Source organism: Stegostoma tigrinum, chromosome 37 (genome assembly GCF_030684315.1).
Source record: "Stegostoma tigrinum isolate sSteTig4 chromosome 37, sSteTig4.hap1, whole genome shotgun sequence".
In the NCBI taxonomy this organism is placed as follows: Eukaryota; Metazoa; Chordata; class Chondrichthyes; order Orectolobiformes; family Stegostomatidae; genus Stegostoma; species Stegostoma tigrinum.
In genome coordinates, this window is record NC_081390.1 from 16,879,029 (window position 1) to 16,895,373 (window position 16,345).

Below are 16,345 nucleotides of genomic sequence, written 5' to 3' on the forward strand. Positions count from 1 at the left end.
CAGAGCATTAAGGTTTCTGCATCACATCATAAATATTTCAGCTGGTCTGAATTTACCTGAAATCACTATTTTCTTTCACTTTATAATTATAGGCTCATTTATGTTATATGGTGCTATGGATATTTGAAATACATTCACTGACGATATATTGACAAATGTTGAAGCTAGTTACTCATGCTTCCCAGATTTCTTAATCAGTTAAACAGGCAGTCCCCGAAGGATTTCTGTCAACCACATATTAAAAACTCTGGTATTTGCTACCTAAACTCTATAGAATTCATAATATACCCGATTCCTCACATTACTGGGGTCTGGAAATAGGGAGTCACTATGAGCTCTTTACAAACATATTCTAAGGGCACTGCATCATATGTCTAGTTGTTTCTAGTCTGTGGGTAATCAGCAGTTTTCACTCTATTCAATTTTGCTTCATGATCAGTTTAAAAGATTCAATTCAAAGACAACTATTGTAAAGAACTTCATTAAGCTGTGTACTCAACACCAATCCTTTATTAAGACAGTCAAACAAAAACCTTTACATATTGGCAGAGAATTCTCCCCAGATATATTACCAACAGCTACAGCTTCTTAATTTTTGTAGGTATCAAGCACCACAATCTGAAATGAAATTATTTCAAGTCCTTAAGTAATTTTAAAAACAAATTGAGAAAAAAAGATTGTTTCCCCTTCCGTCATAACCTAAATTTTTTTTTGTTTCTCTAATTTAATTTCCATTTCCATTGATAAACACATTAATAAAACCATGCTCAGAGCATGCTGGGATTTCAACTTTGATTGGAATCTGTTAAACAGAGATTACTCAAAAACCAGAAAATAATAACATTGGTTTAATTCTTCTGAATAATTGCAATAATTACACTCAAGAAAGACAGATTTATATTGGCAACTGTCCTTTTATTATAATTGCATAAAGTATGAAGAAGATATGTATTATATATGGAGTGGATATATATTTCATCCATCAGTCATTTGTCCAAAATGATTTTTATACCTGAAATTTCAATTTGCACCACTTTAGGCTTGATTTCTAGCACTAGCAAACACTGCTAACAAAAATATTTCAGAAATAGTTCTTTTGAATAATGGACAATGCTTTGGGATGAATTTTATTGAGGTATGGGCCTATCAGCTCAGAAACATTTGCAAGCATAGTTCTCATGTTGTGCTAAAAAGCTCAGCTGCCCCATGATTTCAAAGGAAGTCTTTACAAGGACCTAGAAAAGCCATCATTCACCATCCTCATCTGTAGAATCTGTGTATAAGGCTACAGAATCATAAATGAAGCTGTAGAGTTTAATGTGTGGTTTTGAAAAGGAATAAGATCGGCACACTTCGCTGTAATATCGCTCCAAAAGCTTGTAGATTTGGCCTGAAAAGAAAAATGTATACAGGTCAATGCTTCGTTTTAAGATTTAGGCAGCAAATGTGCCATTATTCAGCACTAAAGGGCTTAAAAAATATATGCAACATGCAATGGTCCAAATAAAGAGCCACAATGGATTGACTGGAATATGTTGTAGCATTTAACAGAAATTTTACATTTTTAACTATGTTCACAATTTAAATGCTTTGCATGCAAAGGATCTTTTCCCTTTAAAGCAAAGAAAACTTGCTGTCATTTAATTTCTGAAGAAACATCATGCTGGAGTCAAAATGTTAACTGTGTTTCTCTTGGCACAGATACTGCTGACCTGCTCAGTTTCTCCAGCATAGAGGTAACAAGGTGTAAAACTGGATGAACACAGCAGGCCAAGTAGCATCAGAGGAGCAGGAAGGCTCATGTTTCGGGCCCAGACCCTTTTTCTGAAGAGGAATCTAGGTCCGAAACGTCAACCTTCCTGCTCCTCTGATGCTGCTCCCTACTGTGTTCATGCAGCACTACACCATTGTCTCAGATTCTCCAGCATCTGCAGTTCCTACTATCTCTGAAACAGTTTCTCCAGCACTGTGTGTTTGTTCTTGCTGTCATTTAGTCTATTTCTGATTCTATATGCTAACAATTCTATGGAAAGCTTGCCTTACCAACAGTTTGCTCTTTCTCAGTTAGGAATTTGTGCATCTCATATATCTCAATCATTAATTCTCGGTCTCCGAAGGTGAAATAAACCACATCTCGTCCTGCTTCTGCTGCTGCCATCATTTGCAATAAAGCTGCAACATATTCACATGAGTTTGTTAATCTTTCAAAAACATATCCTCTGAAGTACTGTGCTTAAACATAACTAAATTTCTTTGAAATGCCAAATAATATTTTGTGGATTTGCAACTTTTTTTGCATTTTGAAACTGGCTTTTAGTATTATTTTGCAGTGCTCAGATTAACCACACATTTAACTAAAGTAATTTTCAAAATGACAAAGCCTGGCAGCTAATATACCAGGGCTCCTTCAATATAGAAATATTAGTATTTGGATCACAAATGAGGAAAATATCCTCCAAGATGCAGTCAGTATAAGGCAAAGCCTGGGAGAGTAATGAGCCCTTTGGGACCAGTGATGAACTCTAAAATGACACTACTACAGTCAAATACCACATATAATGAATACTATTTTCCACGTTAAATTCTTTTTATACGTAGGCGTTTGTTGAACGTTGGGTTGACTTTTGCTTGACCTTTTGTTCCAAAAACACATCATTTAGGAAAGCAACATGACTGTAGTTATTTAATAAAAGTCAATTAATTGAAAGGTACTTTTCCTCTGCATGAATTTCTAAACTAGGAATGATCAATATCATGATTTTCAGGCAATACGGCTCATATGTTGCCTATAATTCTGGTTTCTGATGCTATATTTCCTGATTATCTATGTGTTAACTGAATAACCGTACCTAGATGCATCTATGCCAAACGCTGAGAATGTGCGCAATAATTCTTATTCATTCAAACAGAATTTGACAAATGTCTCCAAACAATTTGTGAATTGTTATTGTGAAGATTAAGCAACAGACTGCCTGTTATGCTGCGAGTGGTTTCTAACACTTGGATTATGTTGAACTATTCATTAAGCACAGATCAAAAGATTGAAAATTTAAACAGTGATGTATTTACCAATATGTTTAGTAAATAGAATTCACAAATTATTTATTGTGAAGCCTTCTTCATAATGTATTAACTTCTGAAGATCATTTGATTATATGAAATTAACAAAATAGATGAGCATCTTTTTAAGGACAACAATTCTGTTTCAAATGCCTCTCATTTTAAATGTTAACTCCCCAGGTATATGAGAAAAAAAAGTGCACAATATCTTCTTTCATGACAAAAAAACTTGCATCAATAGAGTATTTGAGATCTTCACAATGTCCCAAATATACCATCACTGAAGAGATATTTTTGAAGTACAATCAGTATTATTTTGTAGGCAAGTTCCCATTAATGACCAAGCAATCTTTATCTCATGGCACTGTCGCCTGGATACATTCAGATAAAAATGGGTAACATTCGTTAAAGTTTGGAAACACATTTCCTTACATTTTAACCTGGCATCACCACCGAAAGCTCCACACCCCCAGTTCCCTGTGGCCACTGCTGGAAGATTCTTGGGATCTATGCATGGTCGCACAAAACCACAGTAAGCCTAGAAAAAGGGTTTTAAGAAAAGGGTAAAAGAAAAGATTTAATGTAAAGTGGGCAAAGGAGACAAACTAATAACTAACAGATCTAATGTTTTTTTGATGCAATACTAATGCCTCAGTCTGTAGGTTTGATCTAGGTCAAAGAAGGATTCCATGGTAGAAGATAATTGTTTAGAAGAGAAATTCTGTTCATTTTCATTCAATAGTTCAATGATTTGCTCACATATTGTTATTAAGCCGACAGTAACTTTTTTAAAATTATAGACATTAACAAGATTTTCTTTCCAGCTGCTTCACAATTGTAACTGAAGGATCACCATGTCATTGGACTGAGTTTCTTTGGCTGATTGCATATTCAACTAAATTGATGAACTACAAAAAAGTAAGCTTAGCTCCTTATTGACAATCTAGAGCCATTTAACTTTGCATCTTGTACTTCCAAGGAAAGGTATTAATTTTTTGATTCTGTTTACGGAAAGCCTATTGAGAGCATTTGGGGATTAGCAGCAATCATCAAGTGAATATTACACAGCAGCACAGCTGTACTTACAAGGCTTGAATGCACACTGGCTTTACGTGCAGATCTTAAAACAGCCTCAATGGGTTTCAGCTCAGCACTTTTGAAATATGCTATTTTCCCTTATGGATTATTAAATCCTCCTCTTGCTGTTTTTCTAAGTTGCACCTTGGTGCTTTCCTATAGTAACATGACTATAAGACTGGCAACTCAACATCATGGAGAAAATTGTGCTTTGATTCCCAAATGAGGAGTGTTTTGCAATTAGGTCCAAGCGAGCTGCACCGCTATGCTGTACTTACTGTTTCAAGTTACTTTTAACATGAATTGCTGGAAATACGTGGAGAAGGATATAGAAGATAGAGAACTTGGGGGAATAAATAGTGGCATCTTGAAAAATGTCCATACTACACAGGTGGTGGTCCTGGGCATCTTAAAACGCACAAATAAGATAAGTTCCAGGACCTGATCAGGTGTACCCTAAAACACTGGGAAACGAGGGAAGCGATTGCTGGGACCCTTGCTGAGAGATTTGCATCAGTGATAGCCACAGGTGAGAGGCCAAAAGACTGGAGGTTGGCTAATGTGGTGCCATTATTTAAGAAAGGTGCTAAGGAAAAGCCAGGAAACTATAGACCAGTGAGCCTAACATCAGTGGTGGGCAAATTGTTGGAGGGAATCCTGAGGGACAAGATTTACATGTATTTGGAAAGCCCGATTAGGAATAGTCAACTTGGTTTTGAGCATGGAAATTATGCCTCACTAACTTGATTGAGTTTTTTGAAGAAGTAATGAAGAGGATTGATGAGGGCAAAGCGGCAAACATGATCAATATGGACTTCATTAAAGCACTCATTAAGATTCTGCAAGGTAAACTGGCTAGCAAGGTTAGATCAGACAGAATACGGGGAGAACTAGTGACCAGCAGCAAGCCACAGTGTTCGTGCTGGGTCCACTGCTTTTCATCATTAAGTAAAAGATTTGGGTGTGAACATGGGAGGTATGATTAGTCAGTTTGCAGATGACAGCAAAATTGGAGGTGTTGTGGACAAGGAAGGAGGTTACCTCAGAGTACAACAGGATATTGATCAAATGGGCCAATGGGCTGAGGAGTAGCAATTGCAGTTTAAATTAGATAAATGTGAAGTGCTGCATTTTGGAATGGCAAATCAGGGCAGGACTTATATACTTAATGGGAAAGGTCCTGGGGAATGTTGCTGAACAAACAGTGCCGGTTTATAATTCCCTGAAGACAATGATGAGGAATGACCTTATAGAGGTTCATTAAATCATGAGGGGCATGGATGGCGTGAATAGACAAGGTCTTTTTCCCAGGGTGTGGGAGTCCAAAGCCAGAGAGCATTGTATAAGGTGAGAGGGGAAAGATTTTAAAGGGACTTAAGGAGCAAAGTTTGCATGCAGAGGTGGTGCACGTATGGAATAAGCTGCCAGAGGAAATGGTGGAGACTGGTGCAATTACAACATTTAAAAGGCATCTGGATGGTTATATGAATAGGAAGGGTTTAGAGGGATGTGGGGCAAATGGGACTAGATTAATTTAGGACAACTGGTTTTCGTGCATGATTTGGACCCAAGGATCTGCTTCTATGCTGTACAGCTCAAAGACTCTATATTGGACATGATGAATGCAGGACGACTACGATGACAGAGTAATTGAGTTCATAGAGATATAAAGCACTGAAGAATGCTATACCATTTCATGTGACAGATAATACAATGCTCTTTACCCAAATTCCTACATTGATTCTATAAAATCCTTCAATGTACAAAGAGTTGTACAGCGCAGAAACACACATTCCGGTCCAATTGGCCCATGCTGACCAGATATCCTAAATTAATCTAGTTCCATTTGCCTCTAAACTCTTCCTATTCACATACCCATCCAGATGATCTTTAAATGTTGTAATTGTACCAGCCTCCACCATTTTTTCTGGCAGCTCAGTCCATACATACACCACCCTCTGCGTGAAAACATTGTCCCTTAGGTCCCTTTTAAATCTTTCACGTCTCATCTTAAACCTCTCGTTTTGGACAGTCCTACCCTGCAAAAATAAGACCTTGGTTATTCACCCTATCCATGTCCCTCACGACTCCATAAACCTCTAATAAGGTCACCTCTTAGCCTCTGACACTCCAGAGAAAACAGCCCCGGCTGCTTCAGCCTCTCCGTATAGCTCAAACCCTCCAACCCTGGCAACATCCTTCTGTCTTCTTTAATGAAGGTCTCTCCACATTTTTGTTATATATTTAAATACACACCTAGGATGCTGTCTTGTTAGGGTCTGTAACTTTGAAAATATATGTTGATTTTACATATATTTTACTTCAGCTCCAGTAGGCTACTGCATCATTAGCACTGCAAAAGTCCTGGTTAAGTACTGGTACTGGCAAAGGCTGTAGAGATCGCGGCCAGGTAAGGACAGTTCATCTGTTTCCCTAGAGTTCAATTTTGAAGCAGATGGATTTTTATGACAACCTGGCAGCTTTTTAGATTACTTCAACTGATAGCAGCCTTTTTTTTAATACATTAAAAATTCAATTTCAGTTCTTGAAATGGTATGGAGGGATTTCAACTTATGCCCTTCAGTTGTGAATTCAAGCTTCTGAATTTTTAGCACAGTAACGCAAGGACCAGACCTTCACAATGCTCTGTGAAATCCCTATAGTTCAGTTAACAGAAAATGTAAATGGGAAACAGAAAGCAGTACTTTCCAAATGAGAATAAAACTGGAAGGGAATGCAGTCCAGAAAAAGTTCACTCAATTGATTACAGCAATGGAGAGATTTTATAACAGTGTGCGCAGATTAGGCCGTACTCACTGAAGTTTGGAAGTAAGAGTGGAGACTTTACTGAACATACAAAGTTCTTAATGGGCTTCATGGTATAAATGTGGAGAGGTTGTTTCCCCTGTGAAATGTTCTAAGACCAGAAAGCATAATCTCACCCATTTAAGATAGAGATGAGCTGATGCTTTTTTAAAATCTGAGATTTGAGAGAGACAAAGTAATTTGTCATTCAGTATGTTGGAGCATCCTGAAGATATTAGTAGCGTTTTTTTCACCAAAACTGTTTTGTTTCTCTCTGAATTTGTGCAATATTCAAGTTTTGTGTAAGAAAGGTGGAAATGTAAAGAAACTTAGATTCTGTGGTGGTGGTGGGGAGTACAAAGACGATATTTTAGGATTAGCCAAAGCAATTAGCTGAACTAAACTTAAATTTTAATTTATGAGAGATGGTTCTGTGAAATAATTTTTAATCACACTTCACTGTGCTGTCATAAATTATGCATTTTAAACTGAAAAGCATTACTTAAGGATAAAATGAACCTCAGGAAGCTTACCAACAAGACAGGCAGTACAGGTACCCAAGCTACAGATGTACAATTTATTGCTGCACAAAGTACATTTTAAGTATATTGCAAACACATGTATCCGAACACAACTTAATAAGGTCAACTGCTTTTAATTTAGAGTGTTCAAGAAAGTTTGAAATCTCAGCAAAAATTTCATTTCTTGCATTTACTTACTTACATAGGCAACAGAGACAATAGTTTTTAAAATAGTGCAGTTTTTGCAGTCAAATATACGTGGATTTTACTCATTCTATGTTATTTAAATTGCTATGAATTTGCAGTCAATAAATTACATTGCTGGATCATAGATCAGCACTCATTATAAACATTTTCTTCATTGACACATGTAGGTACAATGCAATTTATTTTTGGCTGGGCTTATCTCTCACAAAAATTGCTTGTCATATTTGTTCCACGGCAAATATACAATGTTGTAATAGATTAGTCTCAGTGTATGTTCCAGACTGATTCAATTGCCAAAGATATACGTGAGAGCTTAATAGCATCAGAATGGAGACAGGTTTCTTGAGTGCTTATACATTTTCTCATAGAAGTAACTCAATCCAGGTATAATAAATTGCTCTATAGCTAGAACAGGAGCAGTCTTTAAATCACAAGAGAAATAGCTTCAGGGCCTCATATAAATCCCAAGGCATAAATTCAAAAACACAGAATGGTTTAGATTTTGGATGTTTGGTAGCCAGTACTGTATTAATTCTACTAATAGGTTGTTACATGGACTTTCTAAAAGAAGTAGATTTGAGCAGCAACAAATACTCACAACATACAACTGTATATTACCATTAAAGTAACAGATGCTCCAAGGGCACTTAATTTAAAACAAAAAAAAAATTGAACAGTGTTTAAAACACAGAAAATATGAAATCAATATCATTTTGAAGGGAAGCTATCCCTGGGATCCTTTCAATATTTATCCATCAATTAAGACCAAAATAAATTATTTGGTCATTGTTACATTGCTGTTTATAGGAGCATGTTATGCACAAATTGACTGCCACTTTTCCTACAACAATGACTACACTCCAAAAATAAACTGATTGTGAATATCTAGTTTATGGCTTGCATGTTTAAATTTAATTTTAATTTTAAGAATTCAGGTTTAATAGTCGAAAAGGAACAAATGCAACTGAAGGACGTTGAAGTCTAGTGCACCTAAGAATCAGGCCCACATTGTTTTAAGAAGTTAACAGCTAGAAAGGTAGGATCAGAAACAGAAGGTGAGCAATGTTGAGCTGGAAATGTGGTGTTAACTTGGCCTGCACTAACAGCAGTCCAAAAGAAGTGCACATTTGGGAGTTAAAGATGAATGTCAAAAGTGTTTAGGAAATCTGAAAGAATGTAAAAACATTTACTTTATCAGATCAAAGAAGAAATTATAAAATGAAGGATATATAAAAGTCAGGTTTCGGATAGATTGGAGAGAGTAACTGATGAGATGAGATGGAGCTTAAGAAGGTTTTAAACTGATCTGGAATAGTTCTGAACTAGAGGTGCCTCTGGGCAAACAAATGCTGCCACTGGCAGGCTCTAGGTAGTTGGTGCTTAGAAGTCTCGGGGATTGGTGGCTCCACATCATAAGAAATGTTTACAGCTAAACATAAATCCTAGCGCCACTGATAGTTTTGTGCAGTTGAGTGTGTGATGAAAGAAATTCACAAGTGATTTTGCTTGATGCAGTTGGAAAAGACTGGAGCATAGAGAAATTTGGCAGGTGTTTCATTATAAACTGAAATTATGTCAGTATTTCAATGCTTGGGAGCAATTTCAGAACTTCTGGGTGAAATAACTCCATTGAGGCCAGTATCCTGTCACTGAATCACCCTTCATTCACACGTGCATAGTACTTGACACGTGTCCAGCTTCCTCAGAATCAGCAGTGAGTGAACAGAAGCTCTGACACTCCTGTTTATGTCAGTCAGCTAGGGGTGCCTGAGACCAGTTTAACAGCCCTAATCAGGGAACTCCTATTCAATGAGGTCCACCTAACTGACCTCGTTATAATCACTCCATCCCTTCCCCTCTACATCTGGGTACAGAGGCCTGTTTTTTTTCTTGTAGCTCTGCTAGGGCATTTTCATACCGGGTCCGGTTACTCCGATTCAGCGTTGGAGAAGGGTGGTGTGTACTGGACCACAACTCTCTTGTGCCTGGAGCATCTCAGAAGAAATTCATCCTCTTCTTATGAGTAAAAGGCGTCAAGTCTGCAGCATCTGTGTCCATCTCAGACTGAGGTTTCTTCGAAGCTAGACGAAGGGCGAGAGCCCCACAGGTTCTGACAGCCTTTCAAATTTTCTGAGGGGCTGAATATATTTTGTTCTGGTCCTATTCATGGGTTTGCAGTTTTCATGTGGTCCACATGCTTGTTCAAGACCACCTCATCTACCCAAACTTTGTACTTCACATGACCTGATCGCACAGTGACTATGTCTCTTACCCATCAAAACATCATCCCCCAAAGTAAACCGTATATCTCACTGAGAGGAGTCGTGTGTCCGGCATTAGCATTCCTGATGTTGTCCCCCCACCCCTTCATCCCCTAAAAGGACCAGGAAGATCAGATTTAATCTGAGCTTCTCCCCATTAACAACTCTGCTGGAGCTATCCCTGTAGTTGCATGTGGGGTGGTCTGATAATCAAAAAGAAACCGGGACAGTTTGGCATCAAATGAAGTCATAGGCTGTTTCTTTAAGCTTGCTGTCAAAGTTTGGATTGTTCTTTCTGCCAGACCATTGGGCAATGGATAGTATAGAGCTATGCTAATATGCCGAATACCATTCAATTTCAGCAAATAACCAATTCCCTACTGGTAAGTGATGGCCTGTTGTCTGTGACCAACACTTCCAGGAGTCCATGTACTGCAAAAGATGCTCACAGCTTTTCTATCATTGTTTCCATGTTTGACGAATGAGCTCCGTGCATGTTCAATCACTTTGGGCGTCAATAATGACTAAGAGCGTTGCACCCATGAAAGGGTCAGCACAGTCAATGTGTAACTGAGTCCAGCATTCAACCAGTCATTCCCACAAATGTGGGGGAGCTTCTGTTGGTGGTTTTTGCTGTTGTTGACACTCTAGTCACTGTCACATCAATGCATCCAATCCTTGGCACCAGACATAATGCCTTGCTAACATTTTCATCTTGGATACCTCTAGACAATTCTGGAGGAGTTCAGCCTGTATGTGGCAGCGGCCTTCCCTTGGGGTAATCACTTTTGCTCCCCATAATAAAATGCCATCCTCTATGGTGATCTAGCGTCTCCAGGTGCAGAAAGGTTTCAATTCGAGTTGTGATGGTCCTTTTGTTTACCCCCATTACCAGCAGCTGTTTAAGCTTTGCCAGGACCAGATCCTTTTGCATCCACAGCCTGACACTGTCAGCAGTGGCCAGAAGGATGTCCAGAAAATTTAAAACCAGAATGGACTTTTCCAACGATAACACCACTGCCAGCAGGAGGCAGCTCAGGCATTCACATTGGCTACTTGTCCTCCTGGACATTGTTCCACTTTGTAATTGTGCGCCCTTAGGATGACAGCCCAACAGTGAATTTGACCTGAAGCTAAGGGCAGCACTGTCTTATCCTCTGAGTAGCCCTAGTAGGGGTTGGTGATATGTTACTATTACAAATTTACATCTGGAAAGGTATTGGTGGAACTTCCTCACACCAAAGATTACCATCACACCTTTCTTTTCTATCTTGGCATATCTGCGCTCTGGATCAGCCGAAGTCTGGAAAGCATACGCTGTTGGGCCCTCTCCATTGGGCCACCAGTGAGCCAACACTAGCTGATGCCATGGCATTGCATGTCAGCACCAGATCTCACTTGGGATCACAGTGTGCCAACACCTTAGACAATGATAGCTGCTTCCTCACTTACCTAAATGGTCTTGGCTACGAGGCCATTTCCAAAAGCAGATGTAAGACTGCCAGGATGGAGGCCAGGTTTTAGATTAGATTAGATTCCCTACAGTGTGGAAACAGGCCCTTCGGCCCAACAAGTCCACACTGCCCTTTGAAGCATCCCATCCAGGCCCATCCCCCCATAACCCTGAACACTATGGGCAATTTAGCATGTCCAATCCACCTAGCCTGCACATCTTTGGACTGTGGGAGGAAACCGGAACACCCGGAGGAAACCCACGCAGACACAGGGAGCATGTGCAAACTCCACACAGGCAGTCGCCTGAGGCGGGAATCGAACCTGGGTCCTTGGCGCTGTGAGGCTGCAGTGCTAACCACTGCGCCACCATGCCGCCAGGTTGCATATGAATTTTTTTATAATAATTTACTGATACAAGGCAAGACCGAAGCTCTGGTACAAAAGTGGTAGACTGGGCACCCTTGATTGCCCTCACTTTATCTTCCAACTGGTGTAACTTAGGCTCAGTGACTCTGTAGCCCAAGGAGGTCATTTGGCACACCCGAAATATACACTTTTCCCTTCTAAAGTGTACGGCCACCTTGGAGAAATGTCTAAGGTCTATGTCCAAGTGCTGTTATTAGTCTTCCTTGTTATATGCATGTTATCCAGATAAATGGTGACCTGGGGTAGACCTTGCAAAACGATCTCCATCATCTGCTGGAAAATGGCAAAGGCTGCCATTTGGGATACCATCAATCTCATACATTGGTACAAACCCTATGGGTGATAATTTTGGCATAGTTCTGGGAAACGTCATCTAACGCAACTGAAAGTATGCATGGCTCAAGTCCACATTCGTGAGAACAGTCCCCTGCCAGCTTTGCGTTTCAGTCGTTTCTGCAAGGGATTAGGATTTTATCCAGGTGCAAGATGTTTAGTTCAAATCCCCACAAAGGTAAACTGATCCGTCGGGCTTCACAATTGGTACAACTGGTGCTGCCCATTCCACAAACTAGACTGATTTGATGATTCCTTCGTTTTCCAGCCTTCTGATTTCTACCTTGACTTTTGCACATAAGGCAAATGGCACTGTGTGGTCCTGGCAGAATCATGGAACTGCTTCCTGGTAAACACGCAAGGTGGTCTTGACTCCTTTGATAGTTCCTAGACCTTCCTGAAATTCTCTAGGATATTTAATTATGACTTCACTCAGGCAGTCACTTCCTAATTGAAAAACGTTGAGCCCTCAAGCTGAATCTTTCTCAACTGATTTCATCCGATCGAATTCCCCCGTATAGCTTCTCTGTCTATCTGAGGTCTTACACAAATTTAAGGGTTGGAGTCCAGAGCGAATTATGTTAAAGCCTCATTCTGCAATCACTGATAAAGCCACGCTGGTACCAACATTGATCAGAACTGGGTGACCACTTAACCAGATGTTTATTTTGACTTTATTCTGATTTGGATGCCGCTAAGCAATTTAACTGTTCCGAGCCAGATGCAGGTGGGATTGCCAGGGTGTGCACTCTCCTGGATATTGGCCTATAAGTTCTCTTACTCAATTCAGGCCCAGTAAGACTCTACTGCTGTCTCAAGTCAGGATACTGGCAGCAGCATCTGCTGGCTGAGATCCTGAAGAAAATATTAGTCTTTTAGCCGAGGTTTGGCTCTGCAAAGCACATGTCCTGAGTGAGGCTATACAATAGCTTTCACTCAAGTAGTGTTTCCCAAGCTGGTGAGGCTGTCCACTTCCATCCGCAAAACCTGTACCTCATATGCTCCACTTGCCGCATTTGCAGATATCAAAGCCAGTTGTAGTGCTTGTTCGAAGTCCAGTTGGAATTCAGTTAGCAGGTGCTTTTACATGATTACATTATTAATCCCTCATAACAGTCTCTCAGCATCTCATTAAGTGTTAAACCAAAGTCACATGCCTTTGCCATACATCTTAGCCTCATTAAAAATCCCAAAACACAGAGTCCCCTGTTTATTGAACTGCCGAATAAAACAGCAGGGTCTCAAAATTAGTGGAGGTTTGGGGGTCATAATATTCCTTAATCAAATTAATCAAGTCTTGAAACGTCTTAGTATCTGGTGCCTTAAGAAAAGTTAGGGTCCTAATAATCAAAAACACTGTGGGTCCACAAGCAATCAGGAGAATTATTTGTTGCTTTCCATCTGCCCTAATGTCATTTGCTCAGAAAAAAATAACACATTCTTTCCACATACTGAGCCCAATCTTTGATGGCAGAATTGAACAAGTTAAGCTTCCCAAATAATGGCTTGATTCCAGAAAAGCTTACCTCTATTCAAAGATTACTATTGTGAGCAAATTTCTTCTGGAGCATACTTTTTCCTCTCGTTGCTACTACCTTAACTCCACAGTCTGCTGCGCTGACACCAACTCACCCTTCATTTACATATGAATAGTAGTTTACACTGGTCCAGCTTCCTCAGAGCCATCTCCCAGAGTGAACAGAAGCTCTGACACTCCTGTTTACATCTGTCAGTCAGGGGTCCCTGACTGGCCAGGTTAACGGCACCAATCAGGGAACCTGTGCTCTGAGGTCCACCTAGCTGACTTCATTACAATCACTACACTGGGGAACTCAAGATTTGAGAAAAGAGATTGAACAACCACAATGTGAATATTTGTTCAGGCAGTCAAAGTTGGAGAGGTTTTGAGGGTGTTCCAAGTCTAGGTCTTCTGAAATGAAAAACTGTAATTGCTTTGTGAATTAGAGTTTTAATGAGAGTTTTAATGTCCTGACAGGATCTTTTTGACCACATCTGCTCCATAAAGTGCAGTCTGTGGGTTTTTGATCATAGCTTGCCCATTAACTCATTTACCTCAGGTTAATATTAAGTGTTACATAGTCAAAGTTGTTGTTCACTACAAATGGCTTAGAATCATCACTTTACCTGTCCAGTATTTAGCCATTACATATATTTTTGCTTTGTTCAAATTTGTACAATAAAGATTTTTTTTTAATGTCTCAATTTAGCCGAGTGCTATATAATGCGCAAAATAAAAAGGAAGAATACATCCACTGTTCCATTTTAGTTTTTGCTCATACAATAAAACTGTCTGGTAAACACTGAATGGGCGAAACCAATTAATTTAAACAAAATTATTAAATCACTACCAGCTTTAAAGCTCTAGCAAAATGGCTTATTGACCGTTCTGTTTCTAATAGAAATGGATGAATTCTTTCATTTGCAAGAATTTTTTCCCCGCTCAAAGAAGCTTCAAATTATCAACCCATGCTTGTCTCTAATAATAAGCCAAACGTACTTCAGTTCTATTCGACATTTTTTCTGAGCAATCAAATACATAAAGAGAGTCTTGCAATTACACAAAACACTTTATTGCAATTTGCAAACACCTTAAAATGTTTCATGCAGAATTAACACATTGGGCCTTAGTGGCAGAACCAAGAGCCTGCTTTCAGCTTAGTAATAACCAGCTAGTTTTGTTGGGGATGAGTAAGGAATAGTCAGCACTTTCAAAGAATCTCTGATCTTCTGGGGCCTTAATGTACACCAGAAGAACCAAGATAGATGCAAGCTCAATTCAATGTTTCTTGAAATAGTTAAGGATACTTAAAGAATGATAGAAATATGTTGAGGTAACAAGCTATATGGAGTTGCTTTCAAGCATTTGGGATCAAAACAGTCAAAATAGAAAATCAAAATCTGCACGCGTTATTTTTTAGTAACAATGTTTATCTAATTTATATAGCAGCAATCTACAAACTTCTTTAAAATTTAAATTGGGTTTTATTGAGCTAAGTGACAGTTGTTTGATCATGTGAACAATTACAGCATTTGACTGCTGAGGCAGTGGTGGACATTTATGCAAAATTTCTTGGCTAATTCAAATTAAGCTATTAACTGATGCATAAAATTGGGTAAAGTGTTCCAGAAAAAATACATTTCATGGAAAGATGGCTCTGGAAAGTGACAACCAACTGATGAAGATCCACGAGCAGCACACATTCAGCCTTGTTATCTAGCTTTCTGAATGTTATCTGAAAATAGGCTTGCAAATAGGGCAAATAATAACTTATTGACAGACACCAGAGTAACAAAAAGAATCAGAAATACTACTACATTAGAGCTGCTGTGTTCAGCAGTCCCTTTTTACATGGAAGTGCCACAGCTGAAACAAATTAATGATCTGTTCCAACTGACACTGCCAAAATGATTTGAAAAATTGTCATAATTTACTACAGTATACTAATTTACTAGTGGGTCGCATGTGAAATCTATAGACTTGGCACTTTCACTAACTCAATGAATCACCAATAAACAATTTGGAGAAGCTTGCTTAAATTTAGTCAGAAAGCATGTTTATCTATTCACAAATGAAACTTAGTGATTCATAATTCTAATACAATATAGATGCAAATAATCTTAAATATGACTAAACAATTTGTTACTGAAAAATTTACTTGGCATGCGGATTTAGTTTACAATTAAATTGTCACTAAAGTTTACAATATTCATTTACTGTGGATTGGACAATAGGAATTCTCAGAGAGAATATGTTTTTTTTACAATTCCTTTATATGTTGTCACTTTGACGAATGGCAATCTTCAGAAAATACAAACTGAAATTTCAAGCTCTGTTACAGATCTTAGAGACTTGAACTTCACTTTTATGGCTGATAATGGAAAAGATCCTTTGCAACATTTAATTGTTTACATAACTCCACTGCATTTCCAATTTATACTATGCATTTCTACTTCAGAGAAATATATAATGCACATTCCATATAAATTAAAACTCAGCATTGCTTATTAAATTTTGTTACTTGAGTGCCAACCAAATTGTGCATAGTAGCAATATGTATGCCATCTTAAGAGATTAATTTAGTTGCCTTGATTCTTTTGTACAAGAGAACATATAGCAAAAGTTTCTACATGTATATTTAAAGACATCATATAATAAAGCAAATGTTGGTCTTACAGAAA

At 38.6% G+C, this 16,345-nt stretch overlaps 1 protein-coding gene across 3 annotated transcripts in view; it reads right to left on the minus strand.

Annotated features, from left to right (window-relative positions):
• Positions 1-894: 894 nt before the first annotated feature.
• parga (poly (ADP-ribose) glycohydrolase a) overlaps positions 895-16,345 on the minus strand; it is a 196,416-nt gene continuing 180,965 nt past the window's right edge. For all 3 annotated transcript variants that reach the window (XM_059640270.1, XM_048563467.2, XM_048563466.2), the window contains 3 exons: positions 3,493-3,598; positions 2,044-2,172; positions 895-1,390 (listed from right to left, as the gene is read on the minus strand). In XM_059640270.1, the coding sequence (XP_059496253.1) occupies positions 1,248-1,390; positions 2,044-2,172; positions 3,493-3,598 (378 nt within the window). In that variant the 3' untranslated portion in view covers positions 895-1,247. The remainder of the gene's footprint in view (positions 1,391-2,043; positions 2,173-3,492; positions 3,599-16,345) is intronic.